At 41.6% G+C, this 27,193-nt stretch overlaps 2 protein-coding genes across 3 annotated transcripts; one reads left to right on the top strand and one right to left on the bottom strand.

Annotated features, from left to right (window-relative positions):
- The first annotated feature begins 851 nt into the window (after positions 1 to 851).
- LOC311102436 (transmembrane protein 179-like) lies at positions 852 to 6,762 on the top strand. Its single transcript, XM_084143792.1, has 5 exons — positions 852 to 1,180; positions 3,879 to 4,508; positions 5,336 to 5,473; positions 5,573 to 5,651; positions 5,822 to 6,762. Exons 2-5 carry the CDS (start codon positions 4,207 to 4,209, stop codon positions 6,002 to 6,004), a joined length of 702 nt encoding a protein of 233 aa, XP_083999918.1. The 5' UTR covers positions 852 to 1,180; positions 3,879 to 4,206; the 3' UTR covers positions 6,005 to 6,762.
- A 1,250-nt stretch (positions 6,763 to 8,012) lies between these two features.
- Positions 8,013 to 23,753, bottom strand: LOC311102414 (uncharacterized protein). Of its 2 annotated transcripts, XM_084143748.1 has the most exons (9): positions 23,352 to 23,753; positions 22,883 to 22,996; positions 22,565 to 22,595; positions 16,024 to 16,110; positions 14,570 to 14,696; positions 12,518 to 12,657; positions 11,143 to 11,324; positions 10,908 to 11,034; positions 8,013 to 9,585 (listed from the first exon to the last, which is right to left on the bottom strand). In XM_084143748.1, the coding sequence occupies exons 1-9, from the start codon at positions 23,502 to 23,504 to the stop codon at positions 9,380 to 9,382; spliced, it is 1,167 nt and encodes a 388-aa protein (XP_083999874.1). In that variant the 5' UTR covers positions 23,505 to 23,753; the 3' UTR covers positions 8,013 to 9,379. The 2 variants fall into 2 exon arrangements, with proteins under 2 accessions (XP_083999874.1, XP_083999875.1); XM_084143749.1 differs by lacking the exon at positions 22,883 to 22,996 and having other exon boundaries at positions 23,352 to 23,751.
- Between the last annotated feature and the right edge of the window lie 3,440 nt (positions 23,754 to 27,193).

Genomic DNA, 27,193 nt, shown 5'->3' with positions numbered 1-27,193 from the left:
TACCTTTTGGTAACATGATATCCTTGCCGGTCCCATTCTCATTCACAAGGGGGCGATAGCAACATTTTTATTTTTGTCTTTTCATTTTGTAAACAACAAGGAAGAATCACCTTCCCTTGCTAGTAGTAGCCAGCCAGTAGCTATCTGGCAGCCTGGCTAGCTGGCTTTAGCCTGGCTAAAAACATAGCAAGCTAGCTAGCCTTTTTAGCTTCCCACAAAAAATATGCCCTATGCAAATATTCTTATACTTGCTGGTGTAACCTAAAACATCCCAGTTTGATATGCTACTTGTATATTTATTCCCATATCAGCTAAAAATAGAACGTCATGTTTTGGTTGCGGTCACATGGCTAGCTAGTTGGCTACAGCAGGTTCTACTATTTCACAATAGCCTGTAGTCACTAGTTATTAGTGCTTCTAAACAAAATACCTTTTTGGGTGGATTCTTGGGTTTCTGATAAAGAAATGTGTGAGTGAGATATTACTAAAATGTCACACCCTCAGTTAAACTAATAATGTATAACTAATTAGTAGACTAGAGCTTAGAGAATTAATCAAATGTGTTTATATCCCAGCAAGAGTATAGACTGGTTCCCAAAACACAGGGAAAGGGGAATGAAAGGCTTGCAGGATATTGTGAGGAGGCGATAACTAAGGAATGCAGCCTATGATAAGAACATGTGTGTGTGTGTGTGTGTGTGTGTGTGTGTGTGTGACCTGATGGTCAGGAGAGCAGTTTTCCAGTGGAAAACTACAGGCCGCCTAAAGAGGGGTGGGATTTTTCCTCTGACGTGTGCGTATAAATATATTGTACAACCATTTTGTTTCAGAGCGCTCTCATTAATAAATATGCTGACCATTGCAGGATTGAGTCTTTGTTTAATTTATTTAAACTAAGAGATTTACAACCTTTTGGGAATTATTCCGAGATTTAAGAAGTAGTTGACTTCAACCATTGAGATAACAAAATTCTCGTGACAGCTTGGTTCTTTCGAGCCGGATATCAATACCCGTCCTCTGTCGTTCCGGGGGACACCGAAAACCGTGCACGGGCAGATGATACATCCGTATAGACAAAGTCCTGCCCTCTGAAATTGGGGGTTCAAATACAGGCCGGTGACAACCTGGAAACGACAGAAACGGTGACGATATCCAACCAAAATTGAGCTGCAAAAATAAGGTCAGTAATCTTTATTCATTGGATTTTGGGGGAATTTAACTGTAACCTGCAGTAAGGATTTATGGAGTTTAAATTTGCTGTAGTGAGGTTCCGTCAATAATCCACAAAGGGATCGACATCCCGGTAGCCCGTTTTTAGACGTTTATCTAGAGAAAACCCAATGTGCCAGTATTCTACATAAATATAAGACGGGGGGGCGGGTGTAAGATCAAAAAGTCTAAGTACAAACTCCACGTCATGAAATTGGGGCCGTAATTTGTCTAAGTACAAACTCCAAGTTGCCGATAGTGTTAACCAATAATCTTGTGTGAGACTTAATATTTGCTCAAAAGTCACATCTAAGAATAAATTCCAAAGAAAGGGACTAAAATAGGTTGCGTGAGAAAGAATGGTTGTCCCATCCGTTTCATGAAACTGGGGTCTTAAAACACTCTGGGTTACAGGTTGAATAATTGAAATGGTTAATTACAAAAGTTGATCATAATATTTGCTCAAAAGTTGCACCTAATAATAAGTCCAAAGGAGAATAATTATTGAGTGAATTATTACAAGATTTATGAAGTCCAGGGATAGGAGAAACCTCCATTATGTGACCAGGTGGAGGGAGAGGTATGGTTTTGAGGGACGTCTGGACGCAGATAAACTCTAATCCATGCTTAAACAGATGCATAAGGTGTGTAAAGGGAGAAGAGAGAGAGAGCGAGTGGAAGGGCTAGATACAGCCAAGGTGTGGCTCTCGGAGCCTCGAAAGAGAGAGGAGGGTGAGAGACAGAAAAATAAAGTTAGAAAGGAAGGTCTAAAACAGAACCCACAGCTCCCCCTGTAGAACGGTCTGGATCCAGATTATACCCCTAAATAAATTATGTTTTTGCTTTGACATTATGGGGTATTGTGTGTAGATTGATGAGGGAAAAAAAACAATTTAATCAATTTTTGAATAAGGCTGTAAAGTAACAAAATGAGGAAAAAGTCAAGGGGTCAGAATATTTAGCAAATGCACTATGGCCTATAGATCATGTCAAGGAACCAAGTGACTGGTCTCAATCTCCAGGTGGAAGAAAACTGTGTCAAATGCCAGAGCGTATTACAAGGAGCCACCTCTTGTAACAAAAAATTATATTGCAACACTGCAATCGGCCCAGTCTATATTCTCTGTAGAGGCCTTTAGCGATTTCTATGCATGCCTTGGAGCATTAAACATAGGATCACTAGAGCCTCTCATCAGAGATCACATTTATTTTGGGAGATTGCAAAATATGACCTTTTCATTCAAGACAAGAGAAACATATGGTTTCAGGTGATAAAACATGTTTTGTTTAGTTACTTTTTCCTCAACTTATACCTTACAAATACCTAGGTGTCTGGTTAGACCGTAAACTCTCCTTCCAGACTCACATTAAGCATCTCCAATCCAATGTTAAATCTAGAATCTGCTTCCTATTTCGCAACAAAGCCTGCTTCACTCATGCTGCTAAACATGTCCTCGTAAAACTGACTATCCTACCGATCCTTGACTTCGGCGATGTAATTTACAAAATAGCTTCCAACACTCTACTCAGCAAATTGGATGTAGTCTATCACAGTGCCATCCGTTTTGTCACCAAAGCCCCATATACTACCCACCATTGTGACCTGTAAGCTCGCGTTGGCTGGCCCTCACTACATATTCGTTGCCAAACCCACTGGTCCAGGTCATCTATAAATCACTTCTAGGCAAATCCCCGCCTTATCTTAGATCATTGGTCACCATAGCAACTCCCACCCGTAGTATGAGCTCCAGCAGGTATATCTCACTGGTCATCCCCAAAGCCAACACCTCCTTTAGCCGCCATTCCTTCCAGTTCTCTGCTGCAAATTACTGGAACGAACTGCAAAAATCTCTGAAGCTGGAGACACTTATCTCCCTCACTAACTTTAAGCATCAGTTGTCAGAGCAGCTTACCGATCACTGCACCTGTACACAGCCCATCTGTAATTAGCCCACCCAACTACCTCATCCCCATATTGTTATTTACATTGTTATTTATTTTGCTCATTTGCACCCCAGTATCTCTATTTGCACATCATCTTCTGCACATCTATCATTCCAGTGTTAATACTAAATTGTAATTATTTTGCACTATGGCCTATTTATTGCCTTACCTCCATAACTTACTACATTTGCACACACTGTATATAGATTTTCTATTGTGTTATTGACTGTACGTTTTGTTTATTCCATATGTAACTCTGTGTTGTTGTTGTTTTTATCGCACTGCTTTGCTTTATCTTGGCCAGGTCGCAGTTAAAATGAGAACTTGTTCTCAACTGGTTTACCTGGTTAAATATAGGTTAAATAAAAATAAATAAAAAATAAACGTGTTTCTCTAACTTTATAGCATTGTCAAGCTAGTTTGCGGAGCAGCTAGCTAGCTAAAAGCTAGGCTAGGTTGAAGAGACCACTGTAGCTAGCGACCCGCACCTAATAGTTATCATCAAAAACAATTACCATCACAATAAACTTAAACGGGAGGCAACAATCATATAATAGAATTGGCTTAACAGCCAATGTGTATTAACATTATTTAACATTACTAGTACTCAGTTATAGGAATGGATAATTGTTTACAACTTGCTAGCCATCCCATAAGGCCATTACCAAAAACCACATATTTCTATCTTCTTCTGTGGTTTTGCTAACTTCCTGTTTTTTTTACAGACTCTGGCTGGACTGAAGACCACACAAAGTTTAGAAAAATTGTAAGTATGCGGTGGTGGTCTTGCAACAGAGCCTTCAATGGCAAGGGGGCATTGCGATTCCACTCCGTTGTCAACGTCCACATTGAAATGAATGACATCCTTTGCAATGTACATCCGTTGCAATGTAAAGGAGTGCTTATGGTTAATGGGAACAAGGCTTTGTCTGAATCGGGCCCATTAAGACTGCAGCTCCAGCGGGAATGATGCTGATGCTGCGTCCACGCTCAAGTGTCTCTACTGCGCAGTCGCCGATGCAACAAACGCAGTGAGAGAAAGGAGATGGGATAATGGCCCTCGATAATTTAATTTTCGGACAATGCATCCTCTATTTTTTGGCGTTTGTGCTTGGTTTTATTGCCGTAGTGGCTCTCTCCGAAAACACGGAGGATTTTCATGGAAAATGCTTGCTTTTCACGCGTGGTATGTGGCAGAATGAGAACATTACAGTCTCAAAGCAGCGCTTTATCATTGAGGAGTGGGGACCGGAGTCTTCCTGCAGTTTCATCACTTTTGTCGGGATAGCATCTCTCATCCTGTCCGCAGTGCAGTCATGGAGACTGCTGTTGTTTCTTTTCAAAGGCCACGACGAGTGAGTGTCCTAATCACTTGTGGTTGTTGTGTTTTCATTTGCATGTTTTCTTCGTGTTTTTTCTATCTGAATGATTTAAATAGAGAAAAAGAGATGGGGTGTGATTCAAGTAGCCCATGCCCATCCACTTCCACACCCGAATGATCAGTGATGCTGCTTGATTAAATACAGCAAAAATCAATTCCGTTAGCCTTTCATTCATTTGCTTTTTCTGAGGTCTACAGATCTAGGCCCCATAAAACAAAAACCTTATGTTTCGCTGCTTCGCTCCATAATCAATATGTTCAATCAGCCGAGGGAAGAAATGCCATTTTCTGCCTTTCAACCGAGGTGCAATCACAGAAACTGCATTTATGGATAGGCCTTATATAATGATTAGGCGTCTGCAATCTTTATAAAACAGTTTTGCTACTGTGCAATGCAGAGGTTTTCATTAGTCTGTCGTTGTTTCTTTCTGACATAGGGTGGACAGGTTAATCTATCCATCCACTTAAAAAACATGTATCTAAAACTAAGAATGAATGAATTCTTGGCATAAAGGTACACCACCAATCTCTTTATATTGGTCATATTGTCCATTAGAATGCAACATAGTCACAGTTAAATTAAAACCTACAGTATCACTCATGCATTTGACAAGATGGTTGGATCAAGAGTCTTAAAAAACACCACAATCTCCACAGATATCATCTAACCAAGTCCAATACATACACTAGGGAAGTGTGCCAGGGATGGTAATGACAGAAAAATTATATTATTGAAACTGTGTCTTACATTCTCTCTCTCGCTTTCTATCTTGCTCTTTCACTCTCTCTCTGTGAGTGCAGTTCCCTATTCAATGCCTTCCTGAATCTGGTGATCAGCTCCTTGGTGGTGTTCACAGTGTTCCTCTCCAGTACCATCATCAGTGTGGGCTTCAACCTGTGGTGTGACGCCATCACAGAGGGGGGGAGCATGCCCAGCAGGTGAGGCTCATGACCCCTTCCTCAACTCACACTGTCTCACATGGCTCTTGGACAGTCCGGAGAGTTCTTTTCCTAAACTAACTTTGTCTTGTATCTCAGCTGTGAGGACCTGCAGGACACTGATCTGGAGTTAGGACTGGACAACTCCTCGTTCTATGACCAGTTTGCCATTGCCCAGGTAAGGGTCAGACGTATGTATAGTGTCATACACTGTGTTGATATCTTAGACTGTACCGGGGACTTATTAAAAAATGTGCAATGAACTTGGAAACCCCCAGCTCTTGTTGAAATCTGTGAGGCTATGTAATATCTGTTAAACATTCCCCCTCCCCCGTCTCTGCTGTGCAGTTTGGTCTGTGGGCAGCGTGGCTGACGTGGCTGGGCATCACAGTCATGGCCTTCCTCAAGGTCTACCACAACTACCGCCAGGAGGACCTTCTGGACAGTCTTATCCACGAGAAGGAGCTGCTGCTGGGACACTCGTCCCGCCTGGGCTCCGATGCCAACCAGTTGAAGAGTGGCATGATCTAACACCCAGAGGGCACGTGCACATTAGTGACACATATCCTCCTATCCTACCCCAACTGCCATAATAGATAAGCCAGCCCCTGTCAATCTACACTGAGTGTACAACATATTAGGAACAGCTTCCTAATATTGAGTTGCACCCCCCTTTGCCCTCAGAACAGCCTCAATTTGTCGGGGCATGGACTCTACAAGGTGTCGAAAGCGTTCCACAGGGATGCTGGCCCATGTTAATTCCAATGCTTCCCATGGTTGTGTTAAGTTGGCTGGATGTCCTTTGGATGGTGGACCATTCTTGATGCACACAGGAAACTGTTGAGCGTGAAAACCCCATTAGCGTTGCAGTTCTTGATACAAACCGGTGCGCCTGGCACCTACAACCATACTTAAATATTTTGTCTTGCCCATTCACCCTCTGGATGGCACACAGACACAATCCATGTCTCAATTGTCTCACGGCTTAAAAATCCTTCTTGAACCTGTATCCCCCCCTTCATCTACACTGATTGAAGTGGATTTAACAGGTGACATCAGTCAATAAGGGATCATAGCTTTCACCTTGATTCACCTGGTAAGTCTATGTCATGAAAGAGCAGGTGTTCTTAATGTTTTGTACACTCAGTGTATATATAATCAAATGAAATCCATTAACTGTGATTAGAGTGCATGGTTATGCCTTGCTTGGACATACTCCTCTTCAGATATATGTTGCCTGATTTTCCAGTTGAAAACGCTGCTGTTGACAGTAAAGCGCTGTAGTGTAAAGAGGTTCCGGCTGTATTGTGGAGCTGATTCAATCCATTTTGTCCACTTGCTATATTAATATTTGATAATGAGTTACTGCTGACATGTCTTCCCCTTCAAGGCAACACGCTGGAGCGTAAATGAGCTCAGAGAATCAAGGCCATTTAATGAGGATAGAGATGGTGCATTGAGATTTATTTTGACCATGATTTCCCATTTAGCTGCACATAGATGATGACTCACACAGGGTGGTTAAAGGACGGTTCAATTGAATCATATTTTCTTTGTTTTCATTTTTTGCATGTACTGTGTGTATGTAGACAGTGTGAGCAGGCTGTAGTTTTTTTGTGTTGGGCAATATATTTTTTAGTAACAATCTAATACATTTATGATAGGCTTTAAGTAATGTGTGAATTATTTGCATGCATGCAGCAACAAAGTATGATGTGTGATTTTCAGTCTATTATACATTATCTACAATTACCAAACATTATTTTCCAAAAAGGAAAACTGTACTTTGTAAGAACTTTGTCAATGAACTTTCCTTAAACTGACTGGAACAGATCTCAGGATGAAATGCCTGAAAGTCACATAAGTAGCTGAATCAGTCTATCTGTTCATCCTGATAATCAGAAAAGCTCAGGCTGGCCCCTCCTTTTTTATTTGACACAATCTTCACGCAATTTTTTTTTTGACAGTGAGTGAGAAATCTGTAACATAGACGGGATGACACATTATCCAAGGCCAGTTCTGTGTTGTTGTGCGTGAGGAAATGTAGCCTGCAGTGAGTGTGGAAAGATGGATCATCATTTTATTGCACACATGCTCACTCACTCACTCACTCACACACACACACACACACACACACACAAACAAATCCAAACGCATATTAAACTATAAAAAGCTAGTCACCACCCTCACTGACTTTGGTATGCAATGACAGTTTTATTTAAAATAATTCAATTAAATAAAAAAGATAGAAACTAAGAAATCATTCTAAAAGGCACTTCTTTCAAAGTGACCACATACAGATTGTCAGCAGTGAAATGCAGCTACTAACCAAAATGTGCAGATACAGGCCATGTTTACTTGCTAGGTATTTGTATTGCTAATGACAGTAGTTCCCCTTGAGAGTGCAGAGAAAACCTTCAGTCTCAGTATCTCTTCCATTCAGACATTGGTTGCATCGTATTGCTCAGATTTTTCCAACACTGACTCTTTCCTATAGTTGTGTTCCCTGAAAGCTGTATAAAGAATATGTATTATTGGAAACAATGTATTGTGTTTTATTGCTCAGATTGACATGTACAGTATATGATAAACATCACATTGCCCTTTAAAGCTTTACCCATTTAAAGAAGTGACTCAATTTCTATATTTTCAATATTTGAATGGTGCCAATTACTGAAGGTCCCACAGTGATGATTCAATTAGTGTCATAATGTTGCTACATCTTACCGTAGACCATTGGACCGTACATTTAATGTACATTCCTTTTATTTACTTTGTATCATAAACATTTGCTCTAATTTAAAGTTAGTTTCAATCCCCAAATAATCCCCAGCTTTAAAAGCGTTTGACATGAAGATTCAAACCTGAATATCGGATCAATCAAATAGAAATGTAACAAAAGCCCTTTCAAAATGTACTGTAAAGAAAATAAAAGTATTTGATATTTGAGTAGATGCAGATATGCAGTATAGAATAAATAAATAACATTTAGAGGATATTACTTGTGGAATTTTAGCATTTACCAAGAGGTACACTGTCAAAATCATAATCAGTCATTGAATTTGAGTACATTCCCAGGAAAGAGAGCATTCATATTATTGTGCTGAAGTTGTCGTCTTTGTCCAACTGGGATCACAGCATTGATCTGACCTAAAAATGGTCAGACTGCAGTATTTATGCTGTAAAAGCAAGATGGCTTTGTCAATCAATTTGCTAGTTCAACCTGTCACTGTGAATTGAAGCAGTCCTGTGTCTGTTTCAGCTATCCTTTTTAAAAAGGTGGTCACATTGTGCTTGACTCAATCCATAATCCTTATCTTAGACAGTAAGAGTGTTTTTTGCCAATTCAAAGCAGTTTTTCACATTTTCTACATTCAATTATGTTCAATATCAAGGCGTAATATTGTGATAGTCCTTACTATACGGTATATACACATTCATATCTGTAGTAATATTTTAAGTACACAAAATGACAGAGTATTGTAATAAAATAAATACAATTGATTTTACATTCCATGAAACATTTACTCACATACAATAGATTGCGTCAAGAATGGAAAATGTAAATTATTGTAGCAATTAAGTGAGCATAACCAGTGAGCGTCAACATTGCTGATGTGCAAAACGTCTTATCGACAAAACAAACATGACAGCATACCCACCACCTATGTACATACAGTGTACAGGCATGGAGGATACATACTGTATCTCTGGGATTATACATTTCTCCATATATGGGTGTGACCGTAGCAGTAGGGGTGCACATCTCAACACCATAGATAGATAGTCAGTGTGTATGACTGAGGTGTGCTTGTGGACCAGGCTGGGTAAGGACACCTTAAGGGGCATATAATGAGGAGGAGAGTGAATTCAGTGCTCCACGTCTCCCCCTCTGGTGGGTCCCAGTCACTGCATGGTTAGCCAGATCCAGCAGCCCCACAGCAGCTGTTTAATGTGTATCAGGTAGACAGCCAGTGAGGCCTCCAGCTCCTCACAAACACGCTGTGGGCGCCGGCGGTCCGTGCTGTACATGGCCACGCCCAGCAGTAACATCAGCAGGAACAAGCAGGTGAACAGGGCCAGGTGGGGGCGTGGTGGTGACGTGTCATAGGCTGTGAACCAAAAGAGACCAACAACAAACTGTTGAATGATTTATCATTTGTAAAGGCTTATCCAGTCTGCCCATTCAGGAGTGAGGGGAATGGCATCTTCCTGATGTCAATTTGAATTTTCATTTTTTATTATTAGCTAGAGGCCTGCTTTTTTGTGTTTTTGGTTATGGCTCTTTTTAAACTGTATAAAAAGTGCCATACACCAGATACTGGACTGGAATATGCAATATCAAAAGTGGGTACAAATGGCCAGTTTGTTTTGCATGGTCCGGTGCCCCGGGTGGGTGGAGATTTCACTTAATGTGCAAACTCCACCCACCCGGGGCACCGGGCCATGCAAAACGAACTTGCTGGAGGGAGGAATACCCATGCATCACAGTACAATATTAAAATGTCTATGATGGGCATATTTTCACATGAATCACCACACAACAGTATTCCATACACAGGTTTACTATAACAAGTCAGTAATGACCAGTCAGTGAAGGTGACACTTGCTTCATGCTCTTAGTAAGTTAATAATTGGGACCACTCTCAGACAGACTTACCAACTAAACAGTCATAGTATGGAATGTCTGCGAAACCGATAGATAAGAAACAAGTAAATAACAGCTTCACATTGCACCTAGACATCTGACTGTAGACAACAGTACACACATGCCTGGTGGTGTACAGCTACAGTGGATGGCTGCACCTAATTAGCTATCTCTGTGTCACAGATTGTATGCTGACTACTTTGCATGCATAATTCATCAAGAAGTGTAAATCACTTGCTCATGTTTGTTCTTTTTCTAAATTCAGCATTAAATTAAATACTACGGTATCCTCAAGGGACAGTGTTTTACGATCTAATCACAGGACTTTACTGTATCTTGTTCATTTTCTTTTACAGCTAAGCCATAACAATACAGACCCCTCTGAGAGGTACATTGCCCCATAGAGAATTAGGAGAACAGTAGATTTAGCAGTATATCTCACCAATTTATTACTAAGCATTGTTATATAGATTTTGATGTAGTGAGTGTTTAATTCTCCAAAACCCAGTGGAATAGAGCTGAGTCAGTCCAATGATAAATGTGTTTCTTGTTTCTGCAGACCAAGGCCTCCCAGTGCAGTAAAGAAGTCAGAGTGATTGGGTAGAAGTGAGAATGCACCAGAGGGCAGCACTCTCCATCAGCTATGGTCTGACACACACACACTTTATCTCTCCTCGGCTCATTACATGCACTGAATGGGCTCAGACTTTTAAAGTTAGGACAGATCTAGTCCTCATGGCCTCCATATGTTTGGTATTTGATCTCTTATCCTGCTGTCTCTCTCACCATGCACAGTGGTCTCAGGCTCCCGGAACCGGACCCGCCGCTCGCCTTTCCGTCTGTGGCTGGGCTCTGAGTCTGATCCTGAGCCAGACCTCTTCAGTATGGACGTGGGGATTTTACCGTTGGTGACCTTAGGAGAGGGTGAGATATCATTAGAAGTGAGGACACAATGGACACCAGTTTTGAGTACATTTCCGTGACTGGAAAAAAAAACGTCTTCTTAACAAAAGTGTGTCACCTTGGGTTTTGGTGTGTCATCCAGTAGGCTGGGGTCTTTCCTGTGCCAGACCTCGGAGTGTTTCTCCCGATGGGAATGGGAATGGGAGTGGGAATGGGGAAGACCGTTGTTGAGTTTGTCTCTGAAGGACTCGGCAGCAGCAAACCTCTTGGACAGTGCTGACACACACTGGCCCAGGGAGTCTAAGGGGTTAACCATGAGTAAACAGTCTCTAACTGCCAATGGAACCTGGAGTCAAGGTACAAGGTACATGCAGACAAATACTGGGTAGATAGATGAAAGTTCAAAATACAAAAACAAACATTTCTGTGTTGACTCCATCATGGCCATGCACACAGTTACAAAGCAATACACTAGCTTTGTGTTATGACAGCTGTGCAATAGAATGAATAAGCAACATGTAGACCATCCAACTATCAATAAAGGAATTTATAGGAGGCGTGCAGTACACACCCATAATGACAACTCTATGACAGCCATTTTAAGTCACAGAGAAATCACGCTTTGTGTATGAAACAAAGTTAAGGTTACACAGAGAGCAAACAGAGTCATTTGAATGAAACGTGTACCCTGACAGTGACCTGGCTTATATTGCAAACACAAACTGTGTCCTTGCTTCGCTGTTCTCTGTATTTATTTACAAATGTATTTTACCTAGGATTTGGCCAAGAAGGTCAACTGGAATGAATAACAACGTACGATGTGAACTGTTGTCTTAGCAACCCAGGTTCTACATTACCTGCTCTACTGAACACCCCAGCCTTTGGAAGCTGACTCAACAGTTGATCTTAACATCTAGGGCACATTTTACCCCGTGCAGACCTCTCTTCCCTTAAAACGCCAACTTTGGGAAACGATAGAAAATGCATCTTCCTCTTCATGCAAGCGAAGCATGAGCACAACATTACAGTGGCCTCAAACTGTCAAATTCGCAATAAGTATTTTCTGTTCAGCTCTATATAAAACCACTTTGATGTCCAACAGCACAGTGAGTGTGTTTATTAATGTAACATTTCCTTGAGCTGACATCGTACAGTACGAAGGCTAACTGAAATTCTGTAAGCCACTTACAGTGCGGCGTGTGAGCTGAAGCAAAGAGGTTAAGTTGTTCTTGGGCTTGTCATGCCACTGGAGAGTGCTTTGTGTAAACGTGGTGACAAGGTCTACACTACATCACCTCTCAGTGTACAGTTTTAACCACAAACTATCAAATATAAAAACTCTTCCTCTGCCTGTGTGCTGTAAGGAAGGAGGCTTGTATGTCATACTGACAGTACAGTACATGCTGTCACACTCAGCCATGTAGTAACACTCATGACCATTTCAGTATGTCTATAGCTTTTCGGTCTTTACTCAGCATGGCTATGGCTTTTACCTGAGTATTCTGTCTTGCCGATCTCTGCGTAGACGGTGGCCAGCAGCTCCAGACTCCTGTCTGTGATGGGGTGGTCATTGCCAAAGGCCCTCTGATGGATCTTAGTGGCTTTCCCACTGTACTCTAAAGCAAGATGAGGTCTGAAAGACAAAGGACAGGAACACAGAGATAAGTAACATTTTATGGATTATTTTGTATCAGTAGTTCACAGTCCTTCCTGTTTTGATCTATGCCACATTGTATACTCATAATACTTTAACTAGAAAAAGCAGTTCATGTCATTCCAAATAATCAATCTGGGCTTGGATTTGGGCTGAAATCTATCTGGTCTGGCACCCTTGGTTAATTTAAGCCCACAAATAAGTCCTTTCAGTGAGGACAACAATGGTTGACCTTAATCAAGCTTAGTGGGGCGTGCTGCATTGTCAGGTGTGCGGATCGATGTCGGTGTTTGGAGCCGAGCAGCATGACAAATCCAAACACGCGTGGGCTGAGCTGTGATTAGATTTGGAGCAACGAGGCTGGGCCGACAGGGCTGTGGGCTCAGGGCCAGAGACCCAACCTTATGAAGCCAGTGGAAACGTCCAGGGCCTGCCAACTGCCAAGCGGCTGCCCTCATCCTGGCTCCAGGGTGAATTACAGACGTTATGGCCCCCACAGGTTGGTTTACTCTGCACCCTTCCACGGCTATCCCCCTCTGGAACAGAGCTAAGTGGGCATAGCATGACATGACAGATTCCAACTCTCTATATCTGTATCTGCCTGCGGCTAACACCACACAAGGTCATTCATCACCCTCATGTGTAGCCATAGATGAGAGCAAGCCCTTCTTCCCTTCAATTAGTAATGGCCAGGTGTCCTTTTGCACTGTTTAGAACGTCCTTTGAGGACATCCTATCGCCAAAGTATAGCGAAGCCCTTCAACGGCCGAATGACTTCCTCCCACAGCGTTGAAAGATTCAGGAAGCACCATAACTCGCTGTCCACAAGAGAAGATGGGGGCTGGTGACTACTACAGCCCGTTATACGAGTCAAAATAAAGTTTCTGTCCATTTCTTCCGGTTCTCTCTTAATAGTTCACGAATTCTAGCTAGCTGGCTAACGTTAGCTAGACTAGGAGTTAGGGTTAGGGGTTAGGGTTAAGGTTAGTGAACTAGCTAGCCATTTCACACCGGTTACAAAGGCACTGTAAACTTTAGGCCTAATAGCATTGTGCTAGAGACCCTGAACTAAAAGTATAGTACAAGAATGAGATCAAACAGCAGAAACCAACTAGTGCTTGTTTTCCCAGAAACCCAAGACCCTGGGTACAGCCAAAAACAATCTCTACAATCTCATTCAAGATTAACCAGCTTCCTCACTTAATCCAACCATTACACACCTCTCCCTATGCATGTCTCAATTGTCTCAGGGCTTAAAAATCCTTCTTTAACCTGTCTCCTCTCCTTCATCTACTCACTGATTGAAGTGGATTTAACAAGGGACATCAATAAGGGATCATAGCATTCACCTGGATTCACCTGGTCAGTATATAACATGGAAAGAGCAGGTATTCTTAATGTTTTGTACACTCAGTGTATACTAATATATGCAGAATTTGAAAAGTATTGATATACAAAATTCAATTATTGATATCAAAAATGCAATTATCGATATAGAAAATACAAACAATAATATCAAAGATCGAATTATCGATATAAAAAATGCAGTTCCTAATGTTTTGTACACTCAGTGTATATCAGGCATTTTAACAAGATCATTCTTTTATCTACTTTTTCATCCCATCCTTACTTGAAACCCAGTATAGACCAACAAAGTACAGAAAGGTCAGCAGAACAGAAACAGCTAGACATATTATTTAATGAGAGGAAGACCAACAGTACTAAGCAACACTGCCCTTATTGCAAGTGAGGACATTTTGTGTTTTACTTGTTCACCGGGCCCTGAGAGCCTTTAGACACACAGAACACATAATAAACCAGCCTCTATTTCATTACATACAGTACTGTAACACACATGAAACAGCCTTTCACGTTATTCATCACTACGTACCTTTTACTCACAATGCAGAGCTGGGCCAGCCGCTCCAGGTGCTGTGCCTGGGAAGCCTGATCCGATAGCTCCTCTGAGGACGCCCATCCTGTCCCCGCCGAGCCCAGCAAAGCCTCCTCCTGGGGGCCTGTTACACACACACAGGGCATGTAATCAGACGCAGTCAGCCGCCCCCGCTAAGTTTGTCTCTATCCTTCTCTCTCTCACGCTCTATCCCTCTCTCTTTCTATCCATCTAACTCCCTCTCGCTCTGTCTCTGTCTCTCTCCGCAGCAAGTAAACAGAATCCAAAAGGCTGGCGACGTGGTCTCTGGCAGGGCTGGCAGTGTGGAGATGTGAGTGGATTCTGAACAGCAGAGTACAGTGGAGCCAACAGGAGCAGGAGATGTCAGATAGAGAGCAGAGGGAAGAGGGCAGGGAGAAGATACTGTGAGTGAAAACAGCGCACTCACCACGCCCACAAGAGCAGTGATACAGCTACCAGCTTACACAGGCAAATACACAACTGACCTGACCCTGTTGGGAGTGGAGATTAGCCTACATAAAAGCATTTACAGCCAGATGTTACAGAGAGGTAAACAGAAGAGTAAAGTGGTTCAGAAATGACAATAAGCGGACTGAAACTTTGAACAGGATGAGGTAAAAGTAGGAATAGGACATAGGGTTGGTCCAATATCTCTGATAGAGAATGAGAGAATGTGGAAATGGGCAGAGGTTTGAACAGGAGATTGAAGAGAGAGAGAGACAGAAGGCTGGTGGAGTGATTGTGATGCCAGAAGCAGAGCAGCAGGCACAGTGCTGAATCAGGGGCCTCAGTATGGCGCCACACATCTCCTTATGAGATAATGCCTAGCATGGCCATTAGTCTTCCCTGTCTGTCCAATAACTCCTGCTACTTCCTGCCCATGCAACACTGAGCTGCTGCTGCATCAGCAGCCTCCCGGCAGACAGACAGAGAGCAGCCTCCCGGCAGACAGACAGAGAGCAGCCTCCCGGCAGACTGACAGAGAGCAGCCTCCCGGCAGACAGACAGAGAGACAGACAGACAGACAGAGATGAATGCAGACATCTGCAGAGGAGAGGCAGCAGGTGACCGATGACTGGCCACTTGAGGTGAACACTGTCTCAGAGCTGCACTATGTTTACAGCAAATAAAGATGGACCGAGGTTAAATGAATCACATGGTTCCTGTTGGGCTGTAAGGGATATGCCAGGCTCTCTGGCAGAGGTTTGTTTCTCTATTGTACAGAATCACACATTGAGCACTGGTATTAATTCAGATTTGTTTATAGCAAAAAGCAGGTAAACACCCCCACTGTGTATCATACTGTATAACGCAAAGTTGGCTTCTAGCAATTGCATTTCCTGGGGTACCATTATGACACTCCCTAATCACCAAGTTAGAGTGCTAATACCCCCTTAATGCCCCCATGGTATAGATCTAAATGTACTTGCCTGTGCTCCCCTGAACAGCAGTGAGCTCGATCAGAGCAACCTCATAGAACATCTTCTCAGCCTGAATGAACTGCAGGGCCTTGCCGTCTGTTTATACAGGTGAAGGATCAGTTGTCTCAGGGATTAAGTCAGTTGTTGCAGTCAGAAACTGTGTTGTCGCCAGGCTCAACTGCAAAGTGTTGTTGTTTTTTATGGCTCCTGAACGTGACCTCAGCAAGTAACAGGCTCATCACCGACATTCTAAACAACAAGCAACTGTAATCATATATTCATAGATTCTCTGTGAAGGCCTGGACTATAATAATCTGGACAGTGTCTTGTTTGTCCATGTTGATGTGTCAGAGTCTCTTGTATCTGATTCCATAATAACACACTAAATATTTGCTGTCCCTAAATATAGACCCAGGAGCCGAGTTTGTTCACTTTGTCAAAGGCATTCTGCATACTGATATAAATGCATCCCTTTGTAAGTCAACACCATTTACACAGACATACAGCCCTGCATAAATGGCCTACTTAAAGGCAGGAGCTCTCTGTTGCACGTGAGACCAGACTTTGCTTGGTTCTATTTCTGAATTGTTGTGTGTGACCTATTGACTTCTGTTAAAGTAGCACAGATACAAATGAAAGCTTTAAAAAAAGTATGTATTGTATACAGTGAATACAGGCTATAGAAAAACCACCATGATGTGGTTTATAGCTTTCTACCTCTGTCAGAGCTGAAAAACGAACCAATGATTTGACCTGGATCTGAAAAACACAGCAGCTGGTCTCACTCATGGTGTCACTAAGAAAGAGTCCTCTGCCTGCACCACTCCCTTGAGCCCAGTTTTAAGCGCACATGTAAGCCTGCTCTCACAACATAACAAAATGGTAGCCTATAAAGACAGTAGCCTATAAACCCCCATTATAACTGTCCATGTGAAAGGAAAGATGCTAACTTTTATAACTACACAGTAAAATCGCAAGAGTTAATTCAACTCGTATGGAGTCAAATTTAATGGGGTTTATATGGTCCCACCCCCATTTTGTGTTAAAACGACTCTGGTCATGGTGTTGATATTTTCTAAATTTAACTCCAATTGCCATTTTAGACTTTTCTGTGTTGTTTTGAATTAATAATTAACTCCAGAAGAGTACATTTCTCTTTCAGTTTACTTCCTATGAGTTATAAGGGTGTAAAGCCTTATTTGAATATTTCTAAAATGTGCCACCACATGGTGCTTTGTAATGTGATCTCCTCCCCTTCATCTATACTGATTGAAGTGGATTTAACAAGTGACATCAATAAGGGATCATAGCTTTCACCTGGATTCACCTGGTCAGTCTGTCATGGAAAGTTCCTAATGTCTTGTACACTCAGTGTATATGTGTATTTTAACCCATAATGTTTGAATTGAAGAATTTTAAAGGAAAACTCCACCCAAAAACTATATTTTGGTATTTGTTTCATTAGTCCATTGTTGCTATAGTCCCAAAATGTTTTGCATGTCAGCAATCAAGTTTAAGATATATAACTTTCAAAATACAGAAATACAGTATGATGCTTTTTCCAACACGTTTCATGGCTTAATACTGCATGCCGTTGTTTCAAGTTCTGTAGGTTATTGATGGTCTTTGCGTTGTCATCAACTCCAATTCAATTGGGGGCACGGAATATTCTCATCCTAGTCCATTGTGGATTGATACTACAGTTTATGAAATAGCATAGGCTACAGTAATGAGTAATGCAAACTGTACTAACCATACTATTTGTGACGTAAATTGAGTATGTAGTATGCTTATTGGTCATAGTATGGAAATAGTTAATATGTCAAAAGTTACCGGATGTCGTACTACATTTGTCAAAATACAAAGTATACAAGCAGTGGACACTATTTCTGTGCTTTTAGGGCCCATAATGCAATTCTTCAGATAATGGGCGTGGCTTCACAACGTTTTCAGATTTGAAGTAAATGGCGAAAAATATGCAGCCGAAGTCCGACGAGAGCGGATACAAATTCATTGCTTTAACTAATTTTGACAAATGTTAAGAAAATGTTGAGCAATGTAATAAAGTAATGACTTTTCAAATAAGTTACGTTGGCTGACAATTTGTTAGCTACTCTATCCTTACGAACTGCATAGCATATCATTACAGCAGTATGTACCGGTATGTTAGCTAGCTACCTAAAGTAACGTTAGTTGGCTACTAATACATCGAACATGCCAGTATATTATCTATATGCTATCTAACTAACTACCCAATGTTTATTGACTTGATTATTCACGTCATTCTTAGCTTAGCTAAGTGGTATAATCGTTGTGCATTCTCAATGGACATTGTTAATTCACCCTGGCTATCTACTCCAATTTCAGAGCACTCTCCTCTGAGTGTGCCAGAGCGCAGAATAACTGATGAATTTATGAAGGCTCAACACCCATTGAATATAACCGGTGTCAATAAATGTCGGCAAAAAAAGCGTAATTAAATTGTTGCCAGCAGCACAGTTACAGTCACCAATGCTCTGGATAACATGAAAACAGCCTAACCAGCTCTGTTAGGGCGAGTAAAATGGTTAGAGTGAGGTGTTCTCTCAATTGTGTCTGGAAGTAGCTAGCAAGTTAGCCAGTTAGCTTGGGTGCTTGACTGCCGTTGTGAGGTCAGAACGCTCAGATCAACCCTACTCCTCGGCCAGAGCGTCCAGTAAGCGCTCTGAATGGTCCGAGAGTGAAACGCTCTGAATTTACGAACGGACAATCAGACAACGCTCTTAATTGACAAACGCCCAAAGCGCACTCTGGCACTCCAGCTTGAATTTACGAACACACCTGAAGTTGTATGATGTCTAGCTAGTAATTTGTTACGCTAACAAGCTAGCAAGAGGTTGCATAGCAACAGCATGAACTTCCGGTAGACAGGCGAAGCGCTAGTATTATCAACTGAAAGGATACCATTCGTTTACAGTATACTAAAATGAACCAATAGTATATACAGTACCAGTCAAACGTTTGGACACACCTACTCATTCAAGGGTTTTTCTTTCTTTTAAAAATGTTCTACATTGTAGAATAATAGTGAAGACATCAAAACTATGAAATAACACATATGGAATCATGTAGTAACCCAAAAAGTGTTAAACAAATCAAAATATATTATTATTTTGAGATTCTTCAAATAGCCACCCTTTGCCTTTTTGACAGCTTTGCACACTCTTGGCATTCTCTCAACCAGCTTCATGAGGTAGTCACCTGGAATGCATTTCAATTAACAGGTGTGCCTTCTTAAAAGTTAATTTGTGCAATTTCTTTCCTTCTTAATGCATTTTGATGTCTTCACTATTATTCTACAATGTAGAAAATATAAAAAATAAAGAAAAACCCTTGAATGAGTAGCTGTGTCCAAACTTTTGACTGGTAGTGTAGTATGTAGTATATACTCATTAAGTATGTAGCATACAGTATGTTAGTATGGGTATTCGAACACAGCTCCAGTGTTTTGACAGTCAACATTGATGAAATTGGCTTCAACGAGTATAGGCCCACATATGTTTACTCTCCCATAAATTGTTTTGTATGTGCGAGGCATGTTCTCAATAAGCAAGATATAGCCTACCAAAATAATAACAGGAGCTGGCTAAAATGATGTAATAGCCTACACAGATAAAAAGGGGAAGTCCACTCACTGTTCTGCTGCTGCCAAGCTTGATCTTTTAATAAAGCTTTATTTCTAAGCGTCTCATGAGCCAAAGCCTTTATCGATAGTCTTAACTACTTGGCGAATGCATTGGGCATGACCAAAAAACTGCCTTCATTGCTATGCTTGGTTTTTAATGAAATGAAAGCAAATGGGCACTGTGCGTCCCGGTTGGATAGGCTGCGCTTCCGTTGTCAAAATCAATGCCATAACCAACCACGTTACCACTACGACCAGCTTTCGATTGGTCTTAAATATCCCCACCAGCACATACTGAAATTGGCACTTTGGCGCACATTTTATTTATCTATATTTAACCTTTATTTAACAAGGCAAGTCAGTTAAGAACAAATTCTTATTTACAATGACGGCCATTTCTAAGGACACACCTCTGATATTGCCACCCCTCCCACCTCAGCGCAAGCGAGCTCATATAAGACAGGTAAATTACCAATCCTGGCGCTAGGATTTGAAAATAGAAGAGGTTTAACAGGTCAAAATTGCAAACGAGTGTGCGTTTGACAATTGCGCTGGCTTAATGCCAGCCCAAAATAGAGCCCTATAGCTAGTATATAAAAGCCCAGCTGAGGTAGAGCTATTGGGCTGCTGACAGACAGTTGTGGGTTAACTCCAGGGTTTACTAGGCCACTGATGTAATTAATGACTGTTGATGGTCATTACAGACACAGCACATTTCACAGGCCAATAAATCAGATGTCTGGAGATGCGTTCACAACTAATACATTCAGTATGGATTACCAAACAGATATAACTGCATCGTATTTCCTGGCATATGAACTGTACCCACTCGATCCATCTCTTTACTTTTTCATGAAAAAGCGTTCAATACAACGTGATGCCTCAAGCAAGTTACAGAAATCACCCCAAAGGGAAATGTGTAATCTTATCAGTGTGCTATGAAATCAATGTGCTTTGAAATTTCACTATAATCTGAGGTCCATTAAGATGGTATCACCACCTAGAAAGCCCCATGTTGCCTGCCAACAGTGAGGTGAGTATGACGAGGACCATCTGGAATAGAGGGTTACTGTACCAGCAGACTTCAGAGGTCAAAGCACTACTTCTGCTGGTCTGGGGTATTTATAGTTTGGCAGGACAACTACAACAATGCAGCGAACCAACACTGAGTAGGTACTAAGTCCTCCCCCCTGAATTGGTGATTGAACCATGTTCCAACAAGTTCCATTAAGCCAGACAGAGACCCCCTCAAATGGCAGGGTGAACTCAGTTTGGAGAACCTGCAGCACACATGTGATGTGGACAGGGTCAAGGTTGAGATGACCTTCTAAAGGGCGCTCTGAAGCATATGTGGCTTGTGCCACCATTTTCATAGAGTTAGCACTCTCAGTTAAAATATACTATACAATAGGTATGGAAATTGGAAGTGTTTTTGAAATGTGTTGATAAATGTCAGCTCTATATAAACATCAAGCTGTAACAGAAAACATGCTGAGACTGATTTGACTGAAAGTTCAGTTTGATTGGCTAATTAATTTGAGAGTGAAATTGAATTGACAGATTAATACACTTTCCATGGAAGAAATGGCAATAAACAAAAGTGGAGCCAAGAGGGCTTTTGGCCAGAGGGACAGAGGTCACTTCTGAATTCTGGCAGCTCTGAGAAGAATTTCAGCCACAGGGAGTTATTATTCTGGCATTTGATGCTGAGAGTTGATGCTATGGAGTCTGTGCTTGTGAATCTACTGTATGAGTTCCCATCAGAGTCAGCTAGATTAGGCTGACTCGTCCCCTCCCCCACTCCCCAGCGAACCTCCCAAAATGTTAAACTTAAAAGAGAGCACTTTAAAAGCCTGTTCAACTCTGGCTCTGCCCAGCCACATGAATATTCTGTTTTAATTTGTCTACTGTTTTAATTTGACTCTTTTATGCATCCCACTGTTCTGTCCTGTTCTCTGTGTGGACAAAAATACATGTCTGGATCATACTGAGTTCCACATCAAGTTCCATAATAAGAACTCAAATTACTTTGTGAATAGTTTAAAACTATCTACTTTAAATCGTTACAGTGTTACTGTTATACTTGCTGTAGTCAGAGTAGGTCACATGGTGACACAACCCATGACCTCTGCCTATAAAGCTTATATAATGTTATAATTCTGCCATAATTATTCATGATCTTATGTGTCTGGTTCATGTCCAAAGACAACCCTGTCATGACCGATGAGCCTCTTAACTAGATGAGTTCTGAGGACATGAGGAGACTATGAATAGATCTATTGATGAAGTGAGCCCAGTAAATCAACCTATTTTGGGAGATGGGTTGTGAAGAGCTGGGTCTTGCTGAGGCAGATACGTTGAGCTGGCATGTAAAGTGTTTCAGTGTCTCAGTAACAGAGAGGAGTACCATGGGAAGAGGTTATAGATCCTGCAACACTACACCCCCCTTATCTGAGCCCACTGGCCTGTCGTGGATAATGGCGGTGGTGGTGACACAGCCACTGCAGAATACAGGTTAATTAGCTTTCTCATACTCTGTGTTGTGGGGAGATAAGCGTTTACAAATCCTCTTAGGAGAAAGACACAGGGCTTGAACCCTATTCAAAACCTTGAGCCTTCTGGGACAAAGCTGTGATTATATTCTGGCCCAAGGACACAACTACCCCCCTCTTCCTACAGTGCATTCTCTGTACAGCAAATCCTGTTTTGTGCTGGAATTCACCATGCCCGCTGCCACCAAAAAAGGAAACAATCTTTTTCTCCCTATTGTACTCGCAGGTGTAGGCTTTTCATGGAAAAATAGTACTAATAGTTATCTGGAAGTGGATGTCAGATAAAGGCTAGGGGTTTGGACTCACAAGGCCTCCGTTTGTGTGTAAAGGATACAATTCTTTTCGGAGATGAAGAGTTCAGCAATCTGTAATCACAGAGGAAAACACATATCAGGATTGTATGATATGAATATGCTACACAATTAATTTACTATCTGCATTCTACTCAGATCACCATGTATGATCCTAAACAGCCCACTATTCTCATATCAGCTACTGAATTGTGGAGGGGAATGAACTCCTCTCTGTCAGTACTGTAGGTAATACCCTACTGACATACTGTGCTATGCTATACATTGACCAGTTCAAACACTCTTATTCATGTAGAGCAGATTACATATTTACAAGTTTGGCATTATGGCATATTACTCACATTCAAAAGAGCCATTTGACATTTTTCTGTCTGTTCTTGTGCTAGAGAGACAGACAGACTCCTTCTCTTCACCTTGTACCATGCACTGTCAACAGGAAACATGCTGATCCTGTGCTGTGAGTGGCAAGATGACGTTTCACATTGGTGAAGGTTGTATTGTATAGTGTGGCTTGTGTTTGTATAGTATATGGTCATGTACAGTATGAGTAACAGGCATACACACTGCATTTGCGAATCAGTAAAAGTGTCAGTACTGTATGTTACAGTATGTATGGTATCAGTATTGTGGCGAGTGTGTTTTGTGTCTGTGTACACCACAAGAGTGTGCATGTGTCTGTAGACTCTGGACGTTTGTGTGTGCAGACATCTATCTACAGTATGCGTGTGTGTATTTTTGTGCGTGTATGTGCATGCATACATGTGTGTGTGAGAATGAGTGATCATCCAGCCATCAAGGTCGTTGGCTCACCTGATGCAGGCAGTTGGGCAGCGAGGTGAAGCTCTGCACGTGCCTCAACCCCAGCAGAGAGCTGAGGAAGCAGTGGAGGGCGGCCTGGTACTCCCCCTGCTGCTGGAGCTGCTGTCCCAGCTGAAACAGGCCCTCCCTCCCCCCGTTCAGCATCCCCAGTCCCAGCCAGAGGCAGAGCTGCCTCCCATCGGAGCTCCGCTAGCCTGGGACAAACGTTCCACTCCACTCCACCCCACTCCACTACAGCCCCAGAGCAGAGAGGGAAAAAAGAATGAAAACAGCCCAGAGATAAAAACAAAGCAGAGATAGGGTTTAGAAGAGCCAGACTACAGAACGGCTTCCTCTCAGTCTCATCTTTTCACAGTAACTCCAAGGCAGGTGACGAGCTGAGCTGAAGAGCAAGCGGAGGCAGGCTGAGAGAAGACAGATCCATGCCCCTCCCTCTCCTCCCACGCTGCATCAGGAAAGGAGGAGAGGAAGTCCGAGGGGATTTGTTCACTGACTGACAGAGCCCTCGACCAATCACTGCTTTACTCACGTACAGTTGCCCAGCCAGTGTGTGAGAGCAGTCTCAGCATTTAGAAAACGGAGCTGTCGACTGAGCACTGTGGCTGGCTTTCCCTCACTCCTTATGAAACCAAACTGCAGGGCTTTACGCGTCTGCAAGTTTTCACTAATAATGAAAACTACTGTGAATGCAGCACATGTTTAATGTATTAGATGTGTTCATTTAATTTAATTTCAGGATACACTGACCTAATTTGTCTAGTGGGGGCGGGGGGAAGAAATCTTAATGCTTTACTTATGGTTTAGAAATGAGAAGCCTGTGAAAATGTGCTATGTCCATACACAGATTTAAACAAGTGCTTGAGAAAAAATGCAGTATGTCTACATGTTTCCCTGCGTAACATAAGCACATGGACCCCATTATGGTCTCCAAAACCGTTTTAACATATATTCATGACATTTATATAAAGAATTGTATTTTTTTATATCAATAATTACATATTTGATATCAATAATAAAAAAAAAATTATATCGGTTTTTATTTATTTATGATAATGACCTTCATGAGGGCGGGATTGCATTTGCATGCTTCTATATACAGTCGCTAGTGAAAGTCTACACACCCCTTGTCTTCACATTTTTCTGCCTTAAAATGTAATCTAAAAAGGGATTAAATTAGATTTATTTTCTATAGATCTACACAATTTGCTCCTCTTTTTCAAAGTAAAAGAAAAATTATAGAACATTTTCCAAATTAATAAAAAAATTAGAAATGAAAATGTATTAATTGCGTGTCTTCACACCCCAGAGTTAATACGTGGTGGAAGCATCTTTGGCAGCCATGACAGTTGTGAATCATTTTGAATAAGATTCTTCTAACCTTTCACAACTTTAAGGGCAACATATCCATTGTTTTTGTCAAAAATACATAAATGATTGGTAATCATTGATGGACAACAATATTACATTCTTGTCACTGATTTTCAAGCAGATTTAAGTCAGGACTGAGACTACTAGACCCTTTCATGAACACTTATCACGTCTTGGAAAGCCATTCTGGTGTGTCTTTGGCATTAAAATTTGTGTAATTGTTCCGCTGAAAAATATAACTATCCCAGGGTTAGCTTTTCAGTAGACTACGGCGGGTTTTCCTCTAACTTTTTACCTATCCTTTGCTCCTTTCATATTTATTTTGATTCTAACATACTCCCCAGCCTCTGCCGGTAACAAGTATACCCATAACCTGATGCTGCCACCACAATACTCATCTTATTCAAAATGATTCACAGCTGTAATGGCTGCCAATGGGAATCGCACCAAGTTCCCCTATCCTCTTCACGCTGTATACAAATGACTACGTGGTTAAGTTCCTGGACGACACCGCTGTCCTCAGGCTTTTAAACAAAGGCTTTGACACCAACGGCTACAACGCAGAGATTGAAGGATTCGCCGGATGGTGTAATGAACATCACCTACAACTGAATGTGAAAAATACTGAGGAGATGATCATTGACCCTAAGTTCATTGGGGACCACAGCCCCATTGTGGTACACGGAGAGAACACTGAGTAGGTGAACTCATTCAAGTACCTGGGGGTCCACATTGACAGTGGGCTGTGCTGGTGCACCCATGTGGAGAGAGTGTGCTCAGGCATCCAACAGCGCTTGCACTTCCTGTGTTGACTCGGGGTCTATGGAGTCAACCAGATCACGCTCCTCTTTTATAGATCCACCAATGAGTCAATCCTACGCTACGGCATTGTTACATGGTTTGGTAAGAGCGTCTGCTAAATGACGTAAATGTAAATGTAAATGGTAACCTGACAGTGCAGCTTAAAGCCCAAATCAAGAGACTGACCAAGACAGCAGGGAAGATTATAGGCATAAAACGTCCTTCCTCTCTCCAGGATATTTTCGAGGAGACCATTAGCAGCCAAGGTCATATATTGGACCCCACACATGCACTGAACACAGAGTTCCAGCTGGGAGCCTATATGCAGGCTGAACAGATATCAACACTTTTGTTTGTACCCCTGTCAATAAAACTGCTTAACAGCAGGGGAGACAGAGAATTTACAGTGGCTTCAGAAAGTATTCACACCCCTTGACTTATTCCACATTTTGTTATGTTACCGCCTGAATTTAAAATAGATTAAACAGATTTTTTGTCACTGGCCTACACACAATACCCCATAATGTCAAAGTGGAATGTGTTTTTTCGAAATTATTACAAATTAATATGTCTTGAGTCAATAAGTATTCAACCCCTTTGTTATGGCAAGCCTAAATAAGTTATGTTTGCAACAAGGCACTAAAGTAATACTGCAAAAAAATGTGGCAAACCAATTAAGTTTTTGTGCTGAATACAAAGTGTTATGTTTGGGGCAAATCCAATACAACACATTACTGAGTACCACTCTCCAAATCTACACTGGAGTTGCTTACCAAGAAGACAGTGAATGTTCCTGAGTGGGCGAGTTACAGTTTTGACTTCAATCTACTGTCACGCCCTGACTCAGGGGACGCTTAAATGTTGAGTCAGGGTGTGTATGTTCTATGTTGGGTATTTCTATGTTGGTGTTCTATTATGTGTATTTCTATGTTGGCCGGTGTGGTTCCCAATCAGAGGCAGCTGTAGCTCGTTGTCTCTGATTGGGGAACATACTTAGGCAGCCTATTGGCACTAGTGGGTTGTGGGATCTTGTTCCGGGAAAGGTATGTTGTTTGTGTCTACCTTGGACTTCACGTTTCGTTTTGTTTATTGTTTTGTCGTTGTGTTTATTAAGTTTAAATAAACATGTATGCATATCACGCTGCGCCTTGGTCTGACCCGTCTATGAACGAACGTGACATCTACTTGAAAATCTATGGCAAGACCTGAAAATGGTTGTCTAGCGATGATCTACAACCAAATTGACAGAACTTGAAGAATTTTGAAAATAATAATGGGCAAATTTGCACAATCAAGGTGTGGAAAGCTCTTAGAGACTTACCCAGAAAGACTCACAGCTGTAATCGCTGCCAAAGGGGCTTCTACAAAGTATTGACTCAGGGGTGTGAATGAGATAAATGAGATATTTCTGTATTTCATTTTCAGCAACATTTTTTTAATTTTTATAAAAACATGTTTTCACTTTGTCATTATGGGGAATTGTGTGTAGATGGGTGAGGGAAAAAAATGATTTAATCCATTTTTAATTCAGACTGTAACAGAACAAAATGTGGAATATTGTAAGTCAAGGGGTATGAATACTTTCTGAAGGCACTGTATGAACCTTTTGTCTGGGTGGGGAGGGCGGTGTACGATGGGGTGTTAATTATATTATTGATATAAAA

Source organism: Coregonus lavaretus (assembly GCF_964263955.1).
Source record: "Coregonus lavaretus genome assembly, chromosome: 27".
NCBI lineage: Eukaryota > Metazoa > Chordata > Actinopteri > Salmoniformes > Salmonidae > Coregonus > Coregonus lavaretus.
Note: the sequence above shows the minus strand (reverse complement) of the source record. Positions and strands in the feature narration are given on the sequence as shown.